Genomic DNA, 15033 nt, shown 5'->3' with positions numbered 1-15033 from the left:
CCTGCATAGTTCACATTTCTGTATAACTGTATATCTCATATTTCTGTATAGTTTTTCATATTTATATCCTGTACATAGCTTGTACTCACTACAGCCTGTACATACTTATAGTAATAGCATATTCATAACATACTTCATACCGTGTACATTATAACATACCATAATAGACCCATTTCTGTAATATACTCACATATCTATATTATTGCTAATATATATTTGTAATATATGTATAGCATGGCTAAAGCACTTCTGGATGGATGCAAACTGCATTTTGTTGCCTTGTACCTGTGACATGTGCAATGACAATGAAGTTGAATTCTATTCTATTCTATTCTATTCTAGACATTTAATAATACCACCACTTTCTCATGAAATTCTATAGTTTGCCTTTCAGAATCATGGTTTGTTTATTTTAAAAAGGCACAAAGAGTTCCTTTACATCAGATAACTTGTGATGGTTTATAGATATCATGGGCAAAAATCCGGAAGGGTACAGACAAGTTCAAAATAATGCGCTACATGGAGACAATCTGTCGCTGACCTTTTATCTGTCATCTATAGCATTTTTAAGGTGTCTCACAACCTATGAGTATTTGTGAATTTTTTTTTTCACACCACAATTTTTTGATTATATGTCTAATATATAGCACATATTTATTACATTATATCATCATTTTGTATTCAAGTTTGCCACTCATGATTAGGTGGTGGTGGGGGCTGAACTATTGTCCCACTGGCTGTTCTGTCTTATATAAACTCTCCTTTACACCTTTCCTTGACCTCATTGTCATCAAGGCCAATGTAATGTGATTGGGAAGGGTTAGGACTTCTCAACTGGAACCTGGTACCCACATGGCTTTTAAACCCAGAGAAAGGTTCAGATACTGATCTTTTTTTCCTCCCATTTCATGCAAGCATTTACTGCATGACGAACATTCTTGAGCATGCAGCACTGCATTAAGGCTGATCTAAGAATCTTGCCCCACCAACTTCAACAAGCATGTTGCCTTTCTTACTGGGATTAAGTCAGGTAAGTGGAATTCTTGTTGTACAAATGCCCTCAGATACATGCTCATAGATACTGTAAGAAATCGCAATATTTAAACAACTTACTATAAAAGTTAACTTGAAAATCTATCCTCCTGCGATTTGTATATTTGTCTGTATTATATTGTTGCTATTGTTGTGCTTGCCGAATATAATTCATTTAATATTTTGCATTAGTTTCCTCTTTTGCCATATGACAAGCTTGGAAAAAATTAAAGAGTTTAAACAATTGAGTGTTTGCATTTCCTCGAAGCTATTTAGGCGTGTACAGGTATGTTGAAGACCCTCTTGTATCTGGACTTTGTCTGCAGGTATTTGTCCTACATTTTTAGATGCACAAGCCTATAATTAATATCATAGAAGTGGTGCATGTACATTAGCAGTTGCCGCTCGTGTAGCTTGCGTTATACAAGAGAAACTCCACATCCCTTTCTGTCCTTTCTTTATGTGTGTGTATGCGTGTGTGTGCAACTGCGTGCATGTGTGTTTGTTACCAGCTCTCATCAGGTTGGGTGCGTTATTTGAGGGCTTCCTGCTGCATCCATCTGCCTGAAACTACCAAGAACCGAACTGTCACTGTATTTTTCATTGTAAGTAGTCGTGATTAAATATCATGCAATGACAGTGTCACAGTAAAACACGTAGGTATAGCCTTAAGAAGCTTTGTGCAGAAAAGGGTGGTAGCCCGTTAGCTGCTGACATGCTAACTTTACTAATTTTTCGCTAGCTAACGCAAGCTAGTAAACTAGCCAGGTTAGCATTCTATTTGAGCGTGGGGGCGAGATTTGATTGCTGCTTATATGTTATGCTAGAAACGTTGCCAGCTGCTGTTATATTCAGTGCTCCACTTTTGTGTTTTATTGGGCGTCGAAGCTTTTTTTGCACGTATAAAATTGTGCAGATTTCCGTGTGGGACTCGAGCGGCTAATATCAACAGCTAACGGTAGTTAACGTTAGCTCGCCGCTGTTAACCTGCTCGCTTGTAGCTGGAGGAAACGTTAGCTGGTCAGTCATCAATTTAATCGAGCTATTAGTTACACATTTAGATAACAAGTGCTATTAATTATCCACCCATATTGCCTCGCTATTCCTGCGCCTGTTTAGCTCAATCAACGGTGTAATTAACTCTGATGTTGCATTACCGGCCACCTACTGTGCAAGATAGCCACATATACTGACCCGGGGAACCATTGGACTCGCGCACGGCACGTGCTGTCGGTTGACCAAAACAGGTGTGCCAGATGATGCACGCGACTAATTTGATGATGGATTATTAGCTGCTCAATTGTTACTCAGCCACCTTTCGTTACGGCTGGATTAACTAGTTCCAACACGAAACGAGTCACTGAGAACAATATAATTAAGGGCTAGAGTTGAGGATTATTAGTATAATTTGTGAATGATTTATTTTAAATCATGAAATTCTTATTAATATCTGCAAAGTTTTTAGAAAATAAGAAAAATGGGCATTCCATTCATGACTTTTAGGAAAACATTTCATGTTTCCTCTTTGTTCAACCCCCAAACAAAGAATGTTAATTTTGATTAATCTAATGTAAAGACAAGTAATGTGTTTTTTATATTTGAGTTGCAATTGAATAAATTAACATTTTTGACATACATATATTATGTATATATGTATATATAAACACAGTAGTGTTTTTGCACTACTGAAAACTTTATAAGTGCTTAGTGTATAATTGTTTTTGTTATGGTTTATTTCAGCAGGTTTTAACAGAGGTTAACGTTCTGGTGGAAACAGCCACTTGACATTGCCCACACTCAGGACATCGAAGGCAGCTCCTCATACCTTTTAGGCATATCAGAGAAGCAGTTTGTAAACATTCATCAGACTCATGACTGTTTGAGAGGACACGGCCCCACCGTGGCCCATGCACTGTATCCATTTCCCTCCCTGTCCTCCTTATCCCTCAAGCTGACGCAAAACCCCAGACACCTACCCCCCCTCCCCCACCCCCACTCCCATCCGGTTCCCAGTGACTCGCCTCCTCCTGCCATGGTGTCCGGCACAGAGACCGTGCACTACATCCACCTCCACAACTCCAGCCAATCAGTGCTGGAAGCCCTTCGCACACAACGGCGTGAGGGCCTCTTCTGCGATGTGACCGTGCGAATACATGATGCCTCCCTGCGTGCCCACGCCTGCGTTCTGGCAGCCGGTAGCCCCTTCTTCCAGGACAAGTTGCTGCTCGGTCATTCTGAAATCTCTGTTCCGCCGCTGGTGCCCGCTGAAACCGTGAAGCAGCTTGTGGACTTCATGTACAGTGGCTCGCTGGTGGTGCTGCAGTCACAGGCCCTGTGCATCCTCACTGCTGCCAGCATCCTGCAAATTAAGACGGTCATTGATGAGTGCACTCAGATCATCTCTCAGAGGAAGGCGGCGGCAGGGGCAGCAAGTGCAGCAGCAGCGGCCGCCGCAGCTGCTGCTGCTGGAGGAGGAATGCTTGGAGGGGTCCTCCCTAAACAAGAGGAGCGTGGCGGGGGGAAAGGGAGAGAGAGTGGCAGCAGTGGAAGCTGTTCTGTTAGTGCGGGTGGGGGTTACGCCAACTTCTCTAATTTCATGGCTGAATGTGGAGGTGGTAACATGGCCGGTGGGTTAGGGGGTGCCAACGTTAGCGTCAGTGAGAGCGGCCCAGGCCCAATGGATCAAGCTAACACTGTAAGCCTGATGGCACTTGGAGACATGGGCCCCGGTGCCATGTGTGGTGGTGACGCGATGGGCACCGGGGGAGGTGCAGTCCTCATGAAGCAGAGCTCAAGCTGTACTCAGGACGTAAGGTACAAGCTCCGAGACCTGTTGGCACAGACGGCCAATGGAGGCAGCACAAGTAGCACAGGGAACCTCTCAGCGGGCTGCAGTTCCGGCGTGGCCAGTGTGGACAGCATTGGCAGGGACAGCCTCCGCGGCAACACAACTGACCTCTCTGATGACCTTGTGGGGATAGACCGATACAGCGAAGAGGAGGACTTGGATGGGAGAGACAGGGGAAGAGATGGAGATAGAGACAGGGGGGCGAGCCACAGCCGCAAGCAGAGGCAGCCGCTAAGACTCCAGGTAGGGGGATAAGGGGAATGGTTGCTATGGTTACAGTTTTCAGGCATGCAGAGCTGCAACGTTTTCGTTTTCTTTCTTTTTATGCTTTTCCCTCTTCTCACACTGCATTGGCGTATATCGCTGAGATGTTTCTGCACTTTTCACAGTTGGATCTCTCGCCTAAACTTCAGCAGTAATTGCCTTGTTGATAATCTATGGACTTCTGCATATTGACTGTAGGTTATTCAACTTATCAGAACCTGCTTGAAGGGGCTGTAGCTGGGGCATTGGTTGCTCTTATAGACTTTTTGTTGCTTTTTAGCTCCAATACTGATCTAAAGGTATTTCTTTACTACTTGAAATTGAAATGGACCTGTCTTTTTTTTTCTCCCTAGGTGCTGGGAGGAGAGGGAGTAGTGGTGAAGGATGAAAGTGTACAGGATGCAGATGGGACTGTCTATGCCTTGGAGGATGGGAGACGAGATCAAGAGCAGGAGGGCTCCCAGGAATCCATGGCAAGCTTTGGACAGGTATGTTAACTCAGAAGTGAATAAAAAAAAAAAACTAAAATGAAGAAAGAAAAAAACCCGGCTCACCTGCGCTGAATGTTTCAATAATTTATCTACTATGCAAGGAGAAGCATGGCATTCAGAATATTACACATATTGCAGTTGTGAAGTGATGGTCTTTGATTTTTTTTTTAGAGAAATATTTAGGTACATTATCTTCCGTTTTGCCTTAGAAAGGCCTTATTGTAGTACATTTGAACTCAGCATTTGTACCAGAAGTCCTGAAATAAGTAGACGGGAAAACGTGGTGGAGCAGATTTATGCCGCAGCCTGCTGTACCCTGCAGTCTACACAAGGAACATCTGCCACACAGTCAGAAAGATTCAGCCCTGCTTGTCAGTTTTGCTGCAGATTGTCACGTTTGGAGATCATCTACTCAGTTTAGTCACAGCATGTGATCGTCACTTAACCCAACATTCCTTGAATAATGTAATCTTGTCTTTGAGCAATGTGTGAAACGGGCTCTTGCTTTCATCCCTGCAGACATTATTTTTCTTATTTGTCCTCCTCGTGTCTATGACGGTTAAAAGGCAATTGCTCTGCTGTGATTGTAGCCGTGTTTACATGTAAGATGAGCGCTCAGAGAGAAAGTTTGAATCTGGAGAAGCTCTCCTACTTTTTTCCTCTTGCACAGTGCACCGCTGCTCCCTGCCACTCTGAACGCTCCCTGCTCGCTCACCCAGTGAACAGAGCAGAGCGAGAGAGCTGTTCCTGTTCCATTCGAGCAAGATGTTGTTGCAAAGCAGGAGGATAAAAATATGAGTGTGGAAAGTGGTTAAATTTCTGCAACAATAACGGGAACCAAAGCATGACGATAACTGCAGTGAGTGCGATAGATGTGGTTAGCAAGCTGAGATATACATGCATACCCAATGAACAAATATCTGAATAGTAGAATATTTGGCCACAGCCCTAGAATGTGTGCAAAAATGCTTCAGTTGGCCACACGCCACCTGGAGGTGTTATTGCTAGTCATCAGTTGTAAATGATGTCTGATCCCACATTTTTAAGAAAAATCAACTATATATCAAATATATTCAAAGGTCGTCTTGGTCCGATATCTCAAATTCTGTGATAAAAATCTGCAGATGGGCATGTTCTCTGCAAGGACGTAAATAAAGCCTGTGTAGTGGAGTTTCTTGAAGAACTTCCAGTATGTGTAAGACTATCTGTTTTAAGTAGGTTAGCAGTACTAGTGCTAGTACAGTTCTTCACTTCCTTTTACTAGAAGTTAGGGGTGGGGAAAAAATCGATACTGTGTAGTATGGTGATATTTTGTTTGCTAATAATGTATCGATACAGGGACAGCAGAAATCGATATTTTGTTACAAAAAAGGTTTTTGTGCTCTGACTTCAGAGCATGTTGATCCTTTTTCTGAGCAAGAATCCTGACATTCCTTCACTGTCCAAATGTGTTTAACTTTTTTATGGCAGCAATAAACATGACAGTTTACTTATTTTAATTTAAGACATGTTTTATTTTAATTAAGTTTAAAACTTTTTTATTTAATGTAAAATTATATTTTGTTTTAATTTACTTTCAAATTCTTCAGTTGCTGAAGGGGCTGCATAGTTTTCATAAATTGCATAGTTCAGAATAGCTATAATTGTACCAGATGGTTGATTCAGTTAAGTTGGACTAGACTGTAATACAAACCGTTCAGTTTGTCAACAATAAAACTGAAATGAGAGAAAGACTGAGTGTGAGACTTTGATATTAGATAAAATTAATAAAGTTTACCTTTATGTACAGAATCTGAAAATCGCAAAATATTTTTAAAAATTGCAATAATATCGTATTGTGCATTAAGTATTGTGATAATATTGTATTGTGGGATGTATGGTGATTCCCACCTCTACTAGAAGTAGTGTTAATGTTTGACTTCTCTGTCTACCGCGTTACCCTCACTGTGTGTGCTATGGTACCTTTACAGGATGCACTCAGGTTGTTAACAGCTCTGCATGCTCTTCTGTTCAGTCCACCCCAAATCCATACACATGTCTGACTCTCGTAAAAGCAAAACATATATTCCACTATGTTATTTCTATTATTATTACTCAGATTTAGTAACTAAAGTTTGGGTATTTTCCACTTTAAGAAAATTATGGCCGGGACAAACAGACTAGAATAGCACTCACATGTACAATGAAATTATGGGCTGCAAGTGCAAATCATTGAAGTCCCAGCATTGACATTTTTGGTTTAAACATTTGGCACTAGTTACTGGAAACTGTAATGCACGACACTATTGCATCATCACACAACGTGTATCAACACAGATAAGAAGATACCAGACGACCTAAGTAGCATGTGAAACTCGATCAGCCTCTCAGACAAACAGAAAGTTACTGTTGGTATCACTCATGTGGGCATTTCGTGCTTCTTTACATTGAGGTGGATCATCTTCCCAGCCAGGTCTAACTACTTCCAGTGAAACTGCTGCTGACAGTCATTCTATGACTGGTTGGACTGCGATGTACGATATCGTGTCAGCATCTGCTCGCCTGCAGCTGTAACATGGTAGACTTATAAACAATATAAAGAAAACTGGCTGTATATTTAGGTAATGAGGGATGTAGTTTGCCTACACAGAAAGTCTTTTCGTTGCGTAATGTGTGTTACATGAAAAAGATAATCTTGTTTCCTTCAAAGCAATGGCATAAGGGAATGTCTTTTACTTGAACTATATGCCCATATAGATGACCAAAAGTCTAATTTTAGGTTTGCTTTTACATTCCTTTGATGATATGTGCTGTCTGCAGAGCTGCAGAGATGTGAACCATCCGACCCTTGAACTGATGGCAAAACAAGCAAAATTTCTCATGTTAAATAGTCTTTTTTTAGCTGGTTCTTTTGTTTGTTTTAGTTTCTTTTTTAATCTATGTTTGTTTTTGTGTTTCAGGATTTCTATGATGAGCAGGGTGTGTTTTCAGAGAGCTTTTGGCCCCAGAGTGAGCCCCCTCAAGCCATGGCTTTTAACCCCAGAGGAAGGGTCAATAAACCACTGACTCCACCTCCAACCACCCAGGCCATCAACAACCAGGTCAGTGCTTCAGTCAAATTCATGAGGGGTGTACTAGGAAGTAAGATTAATGGATTAGTGAGCTCTGTCGAGCTCAAAGTCAGAGCTTTCTGTATCGCCAAAGTAGCTTTTTTTACCTGGCTTAATAACCATGGCAACTTATACTCAACTCATAACCTGGTCAAGAGCAGGTTGTGGTCAAGAGTTTCAGCTTAAAATTGGCTGGACATGCACTAATTGTTTTATTTACAGCATTTTTAAAAAGTGTGTTATATTCTCTAGTGGGGAACATGTTTTATATAAGATAAGATAAGACTTTATTGATCCCACAACGGGGAAATTTTTGCATCAGCTCAGCTCAGGTACAGATATAAGAAGGAAATACAAAAAGTACAATCAATGAAAAAAAAGTAAGATAATACACTATATGTGCAAGTTGTTAAGCCTTACCTTACTAACATCACGAATGAAGCCCTGAGTGCACCTTTCATTTTCACTGGAATGTGCATGTATTCAGAAAAAACGTATAAATGTTTTTATTCTTGATTCTAACGAAACACCTTTTGTGTTTATGTTAGAACTAAAAACAAAATGAGTGCAAACCTAGAATGAATCTATTCACCGTTTTCTGAGTAAACAATTATGCAGTTAAATGAGGAAATAATGAGCGACTTAATTGTGAATGAAAATAATAATGGCTCCTCCACATTTCATATATAAATACATTATTGTAATTGCAAAAGTTACAAAATAATTGAATTGTGAAAATTGAAGCGCCTTAAATGTGAAGCACTAATCTTATTAAATGATGTTTGCATTGAGACAGGAAGTGAGATGATTGACGGAGAGTCGATTTTAATGCAATGCAGCACTAAGAAAAAACACACACACATACTCAACCAACACAGAACAACAGAAACACAAATAAAAGCTTCAATTTAGTGTGATGGGCTGTATATCTTTTTCAAGCTTCAGCCTACACACTTTGATTGACGGGTGTGCTGACTTTGAAAATGAAAATGCAGAAATGGCCTGCATAGACAATGATTTTTTTATTATTTATGAAACAGCATGACATACCAGACTGTAACGTACCATTTCTACATATATATGCTCAAATCAGACCTTCTCAAAATTCTGATGATGATGGGTTCAGTCACATGTCAGCTCCTTAAATTGGCAAATGGAAACGCACACCTGTCAAACGATTTGTACCATATTTACTGATGGTCTGTGCTAGCACAACGCTCTCTTTAGGCATTTAAAAAATGACGGTGTGTTTTCTAAAGAGGCATGGTGTGTTTTGTGGCTGGATGGCGTGGACACGGTTATTTTTGAAGATGGATTTATTGCATGTGTATAGGAGTGGAGCTTCCCAGGTGCAATATCTGGGGAGGAGTAGTTTCAAATGAGTCATGCAAACGTGACTTACAGAGGTTTTAAAAGGGGAAATAAACAAATAAGAAAAAAATGCGCATTCACACTATCTAACCTTTTTGTGGGTTAGATCAGCGGTCCCCAACCCCCCGGCCTCGGACCGGTACCGGTCCGTGAGTCATTTGGTACCGGGCCGCGAGAGTTGAGGCTCAGGTGTGAAATGTATCGTTTTCAGGGTTTTTATCGGTTTTCAGCGTTATTTTGTTATCGTTTTGATCGTTTACTCGGTTTTCCTGGGTCTTTTCACGTGTGTTATGAATAAATCTTCTTTTTTTCGGTACCAGTACTAGTTTTATTTTGTTGTATTTATCCGCGACACCTTAAAGGCCGGTCCGTGAAAATATTGTCGGGCATAAACCGGTCCGTGGCGCAAAAAAGGTTGGAGACCGCTGGGTTAGATAGTAGTCGATCCTGTGCTCCACCTGAGTTGTCCGATGTTTTCTGCTCGGCAAATCAACACTGATTCTGTTTCAGCTGACTGTTCCTCTCTAGTGCACGGTGTCCAGAGAGAAGCACATGTGTAAAACCTGCTGTTATTTTGTTTAGATCTGTTTTTGTCCTGCCGCGCTTGGTAGGATGGTCGTCATTATTGAAATGAACCAGCTATTGTTTTTATCAGGGGTATATGTAGTTGACTAGTTCTAAATATTATCGATTGTGTTCGGAAATGTTCATCCAGAGCAAATGGTCTGTATCATGTTCCTTCACAGCTTCTGTTCCAGTACCCAGTGAGCCAGTCGCAGCCAGCTCCGTTCTATGTGGGCGGGCCCATGGGTGGGATTGACACCATGGCGGGGACAGAGCCCAGTCAGCAGGCTCCACCCCCAGCAACAATGACCCCAGCTCCGCCACCCTCCACCTCTTCCTGCTCCGCAGGGCCCTCACCTTCCTCCCAGGGATCTGAGACCTCGTTCGACTGCACGCACTGTGGCAAATCTTTACGTTCCAGGAAGAACTACAGCAAGCACATGTTCATCCACTCTGGTACGTTCACGTCACAGTAATTGATCAGCTGCATGTATAGGACAAAGATTAATTGCATAGTTACGTATGCAGTATTCACCTCATTATCACCTGCCATTGAGGCATAAAGGTAGAGACTTGTATTTCAGGATAATCTCTCGGATGAATAGACATGTTTCTATCCCAGACTTCTTTGTATCGTATTAAAAGAACTGTAAAATAAGTATTTTTATATGAACAAAAGGCAAACAGAAAATGATTCACTCGTATTGGCAAGACTGTTGTTGGGGATGGTTTTATAAGCTTCTGCACATGCCTGGCTCCATAGGTCAGAAACCTCATCAGTGCTCCATCTGCTGGCGCTCCTTCTCCCTGCGGGACTACCTCCTCAAACACATGGTGGTGCACACTGGTGTCAGGGCCTTCCAGTGCACCATGTGCGGCAAGCGTTTCACCCAGAAAAGCTCGCTAAATGTGCACATGCGCACCCACCGTGCCGAGCGCACCTTCCAGTGCAACGTGTGCCACCGGGCCTTTACTCACCGTACCTTGCTGGAGCGCCATGCCCTGCAGCACGCCCACCACGCCCCGCAGACCCCAGGTCAAGGCCAGGGGCGTGGAGCCGACATGACCTCACCTACCAAGCACAGCCCTCCAGCTATGGGAGGGCACTCAGGTATGGCTGGCGCGGCTGGCATGGTTGGCAGTATGGCCAACATGCAGAGCCACGGAGCTTCCTCCACCTAGAGAGAGGGGGGGAAGGAAGGGGGGGGAGGGTTATGATCCCATTCCTTGAATCAACAATTTGCTCCTAACAGCCTTGTTGATCTTTTGTTCTGATGGAAAGAGCGCCATTTTAGCTTAATACCATTTTCAGTCAGGGCTCCTACACAGGACTGGAACGCCTTTTAAGAAAAAAAAAAGTACTCTTAAGGGTATTTTTGAATAGCACAGATATTATGGGAAAATCTGGCTGGAAAAAAAGTCCTTTTCTAGAAACCCATTTGACCTAGTCGTAGCTGTAATTCGTGTTGTCACATCAGTTCCTGTGAGGACTAACCATAAGCTTATAGAGCAATGTCACAATAATCATGCCTTGTTGAATAGCCATGTTTCTTCTTTTTTGTAATAACTGAGACTTGTGTAGGAGCCCTGTTTTGAAAAGACCAGAGAGTCACCAAAGAGGTTAGGAAAACTGAACAGGGTTTGGGAGTGGGTGAGGCTAAGGAAAGTTGTAGCGTTTCTTTTTTTTTTTTTTTCTAAGTGGAGGTGAGGGTGGGAGTGGACTAACATTTGGAGTTTTAAGGAGATGCAAGTTAGGGAAACAGGGAAGGATAGGTCGGTCGGTGAGTTTACCAGGTTCCATTCACTTTCAATTCATTTAAATGAAGTTTGTGTCAGTTCATGCAAATTACCAAATCGTAAGCATGTAACCATAACCCAATGTGGTCGTCCAATGAGGATGATTCTATACGTAGAATCTTTGAAGCAGCAGATTGGAAAAGTGCTTGAGGGTTTTTTTTTAATTTAGTATTTAAATGTGCCGCTATAAAGTCAATATTACAGAAAAGGGAAAAATTAAAGTAATAAATTGTTAGAAAACAGTGAATGTGCTACATGTGAGCGCAGAGTAGGAGAAGCTAACCCAATGCAGACGGCTAGTAGAGGTTTAGCTAGCACTTTAGCATAGAAGCTAACAGATAAATACAGTCTCAGTTTTGTCTTTTTTTCTTATTTGTTTTAAATCATTTAAAAGTTTTCTCAATTCCATTAGCTATTTGTTTAATATTAAAAGCTAATGATAGCATTAGCCACATTTAGCTATGCTAGCATGTATAACAGTACTTGCAAGGAACAGTTAAAGTTATTTGCAAGCAATATTCAGAGAATTATCACTTCTTTCTCTGCTGTTTAACTACCTTTTGTGGTGGTAATGTTTTTGTTTGTTTGTTTTCATCAAAGCCAACACTGACTTTCTATATAGTTTTATATAGAATAATTTTTACCTGGAACTTCTACATTTATGGTTTGGCTTAGTGCATTACTTTAGATCAAGTTGGACAATAATAGGAAAAAATAATAATTTAAACAACTTAAGAGCACTGACGTTGATTTAAAAATAAAGAAATAAGTGTTGATTACGTGTTGTTCAGCAGCTGAAGTTTATGGTTCTCACATCAGTTCTCAGGAGTAACGTACACATGGGCGCATTCTCTTTAGCAAAACGTTTTGCTTGCCTTTTACTTTAAAAACACCCTCAGCACCTCTTTTTTTTCACCCTGTTTTGAGTTTTGCGTATTTAAACTTGAAAAAAAAGAATACACTTACTGAGTTAATTGAATTGAATGTGAATGGAGCCCGGCACTATTCAGGAGCAACCTTTGAAGACAAAGAAGCGTGCTGATGAATGAATCGAGGAAGAAGGAAAATAGTCTGAGAAGAGTGAGAATACAGCAGGGAATGGGGGAGGGAGGAAGAGGCGGGTTGCACGATGCACAGCAGTGTGAATGAAATTCACCATCATCCATCAGACCGCTTTGTAACATTTTCCACAGGCGCCACCGGTCGGCACCAGGATCATATACCTCGAACCAGAACGAGCCCCCGATGGCTCAGAGGGACACTAGTTACTCATTTGAAATGTTTGCTAAACATTTCAGCATGTTTTACACACAGACACACACACACACACACACCTACAATTACCTCGGTGGTCCAAAGACAGGCATTATGCTTCACATCTTTTAAGCTACATCAAACGAAGAAACAGTGAAAACTAAAGCTAAGATAGATCCATATACTTTTTAAAAGCTTGCTAAAGTACTTATGTGTAAAATTCCTGTACATCACTATAACGCTCAGTTTGTTATTTGTCGCTCATGTGATTCTTTGATGCAAAAATAAGGCAGAAAAAAAAAACAACCTAAAAGCGAAAGAGCCATTCAGAGGAAGTTAAACTTGGATGAATATCAATGACAAATCAGTGACTATTATCAGGATTTTTATTAAGTGTTTGGTTTTGTTTGTCTTTTGGGGCTCTGGTTGATAATAAATGGGAAGTGTTTGTTGCTTAAAAAATAAAAGCTTTTCTTACAGCACTATAAAAACAAAAAACAACAAAAAAAAAAACCAACTTTTGATGTTTTAGTAAGACTAAATTAATCATAAAACTGTACAATCACCCCTTCAAGTTTTGACCAAGTCGAACTAGTGATAATATTAATTATCACATTAATATTTATTAGGATTTGATCTCTATGCACAGTTAAGTTTGCACATCATGTTACTTAGACCTAATGTTGCTGTCCCCTAAAATATTTGGCCTGAGATTGTTTTTTTCTTTTTCAGTACCTTAAAGGTACATAAAAAGACCTTATGTGTTCCTGCTTTTTGCTCATTTTCCTCAATGTTTGTTAGCTGAAGCATTATATGATATTCAGTAGTTTACTTAAGCTTTGTAAGAGCCTTCTAATTGGCATGATTTTATAAGTGAACCTCTCAAAAGTGAGACATTTTGAGCTTGAGAACTTTGCAAGTGATTAGATAATTTGACATTTAAAAAAATCTCTTTAATGTAGACGTCTTTTAAAAAAGTGAATCCAGCAAAGATACAGATTTGGATCCTTTCTGCCTGGGCTTCACTATAAATATTGACATTAAATGTCCCACGTAAATGTGGAAAACGACTGCTTATTTACACAGAACAGTCCTGGCAGCATGTGTTCATTGGCTTCTGAACATTGCAAGTGAATTTGCAGACTCTGTACTTAGTTTCTCCAGTGTTGTGGATAGAAGAAGAGATGCTGGACTGAAACTCCTCCAACTGCCTGTTGGTTATAAGCTATATACATACATATATATATATATATATGTGTGTGTGTATAAATGTTAACGCCAAAACATTGGTGCTTTTTTGGAAATCTTTACCTCATTTGATAGATGCCAACACCACGCTGTGGTCTGGGTTTGGTAAATAAGCAGTATTGAGCTGTTTCTGAGGTTTGATCAATCCTCAGCAGTGAAAGTGGTTTTGGTGCATTTTGTCTGAGGCGGACCCTTGTACAGTACTGTATTATGTGTGCTTTGAAGCCATGTCAGCGCATTGTATCGTACTGTGTTATGCCTTTTTTGTTTTCTGTACTTTTGTTTTATTGAGAGGGATGATAATTGTTTTTTCTACATTATTTCTTTAACAGAAGCTAAATATGTCAGAAGAAGAAAAAGTCATTTTATAAAAAAAAAAAAGTTACTTGTCATTGTAAAACTACATCTTTTATGTATAAAAAGACTAAAGGCATGATTTTAACTTTTTCTGAGAACTTAGATGTCGTACTCGATGAATTAATTGAATTTTAAAAATGAGTGATTTCAAAGATTTCTTTCTCCAAATAAAAAGTCTTCTATGGCTCTGGGCCAGCTGCTCTTTGTGGATCTCAATTTCTTAAAAATAACTTATTTTTTAACTCCTTCTTTTTTTAACCCTAAATGTGTGTTTGTTTCTGCGCATGTCTTGTGGGCAAATTCAGATATACAATTCTTATTTTGCACACGCCCTCAGTTCTCTTTGAAACACGAGGCATCAAAGCTGCCGTTTGATGTTGGTATTTTTACCCAGGTATCCAGCGCTGCTCATCACACAGTGTAAATCATACAACCCGTACATGCAAAACTCTTCTTCCATTCAAATCTCCAATTAATTCAATTCAACTTTATTTATATAGCGCCAAATCACAACAAAGTCGCCTCAAGGCGCTTCATAGATCCAGAGAAAAACCCAACAATCATATGAAATTAAAAATCAGTTTGTGTAAACATGATAAACTATTAACGTTAAAGAATATATAAAGACATATATTTAATATATTTATAAACTGTCCCTGATCAGACATTGTACATTCAGGTGCTGAGATCATTAGAGGCCATTATTGTGAAAGCACAG

At 40.3% G+C, this 15033-nt stretch overlaps 1 protein-coding gene across 2 annotated transcripts; it reads left to right on the top strand.

Moving 5' to 3' along the window:
- Positions 1–1511: 1511 nt before the first annotated feature.
- Positions 1512–14513, top strand: zbtb45 (zinc finger and BTB domain containing 45). Of its 2 annotated transcripts, none has more exons than XM_085164351.1 (6): positions 1512–1637; positions 2773–4123; positions 4498–4632; positions 7575–7715; positions 9842–10115; positions 10423–14513. In XM_085164351.1, exons 2-6 carry the CDS (start codon positions 3065–3067, stop codon positions 10839–10841), a joined length of 2028 nt encoding a protein of 675 aa, XP_085020477.1. In that variant the 5' UTR covers positions 1512–1637; positions 2773–3064; the 3' UTR covers positions 10842–14513. The 2 variants fall into 2 exon arrangements, with proteins under 2 accessions (XP_085020477.1, XP_085020478.1); XM_085164352.1 differs by having other exon boundaries at positions 1540–1637; positions 2776–4123.
- Positions 14514–15033: the final 520 nt, after the last annotated feature.

Source organism: Neolamprologus multifasciatus, chromosome 6 (genome assembly GCF_963576455.1).
Source record: "Neolamprologus multifasciatus chromosome 6, fNeoMul1.2, whole genome shotgun sequence".
Classification (NCBI taxonomy): Eukaryota; Metazoa; Chordata; class Actinopteri; order Cichliformes; family Cichlidae; genus Neolamprologus; species Neolamprologus multifasciatus.
Note: the sequence above shows the minus strand (reverse complement) of the source record. Positions and strands in the feature narration are given on the sequence as shown.

Excerpts from the sequence above, each read along its gene's own strand:
- zbtb45 (XM_085164351.1), top strand. The coding sequence starts at position 3,065 with ATGGTGTCCGGCACAGAGACCGTGCACTACATCCACCTCCACAACTCC. Across the intron at positions 4,633-7,574 it reads CCATGGCAAGCTTTGGACAG|GATTTCTATGATGAGCAGGG; the intron begins GTATGTTAACTC and ends TTTGTGTTTCAG. Across the intron at positions 10,116-10,422 it reads GCACATGTTCATCCACTCTG|GTCAGAAACCTCATCAGTGC; the intron begins GTACGTTCACGT and ends CTGGCTCCATAG.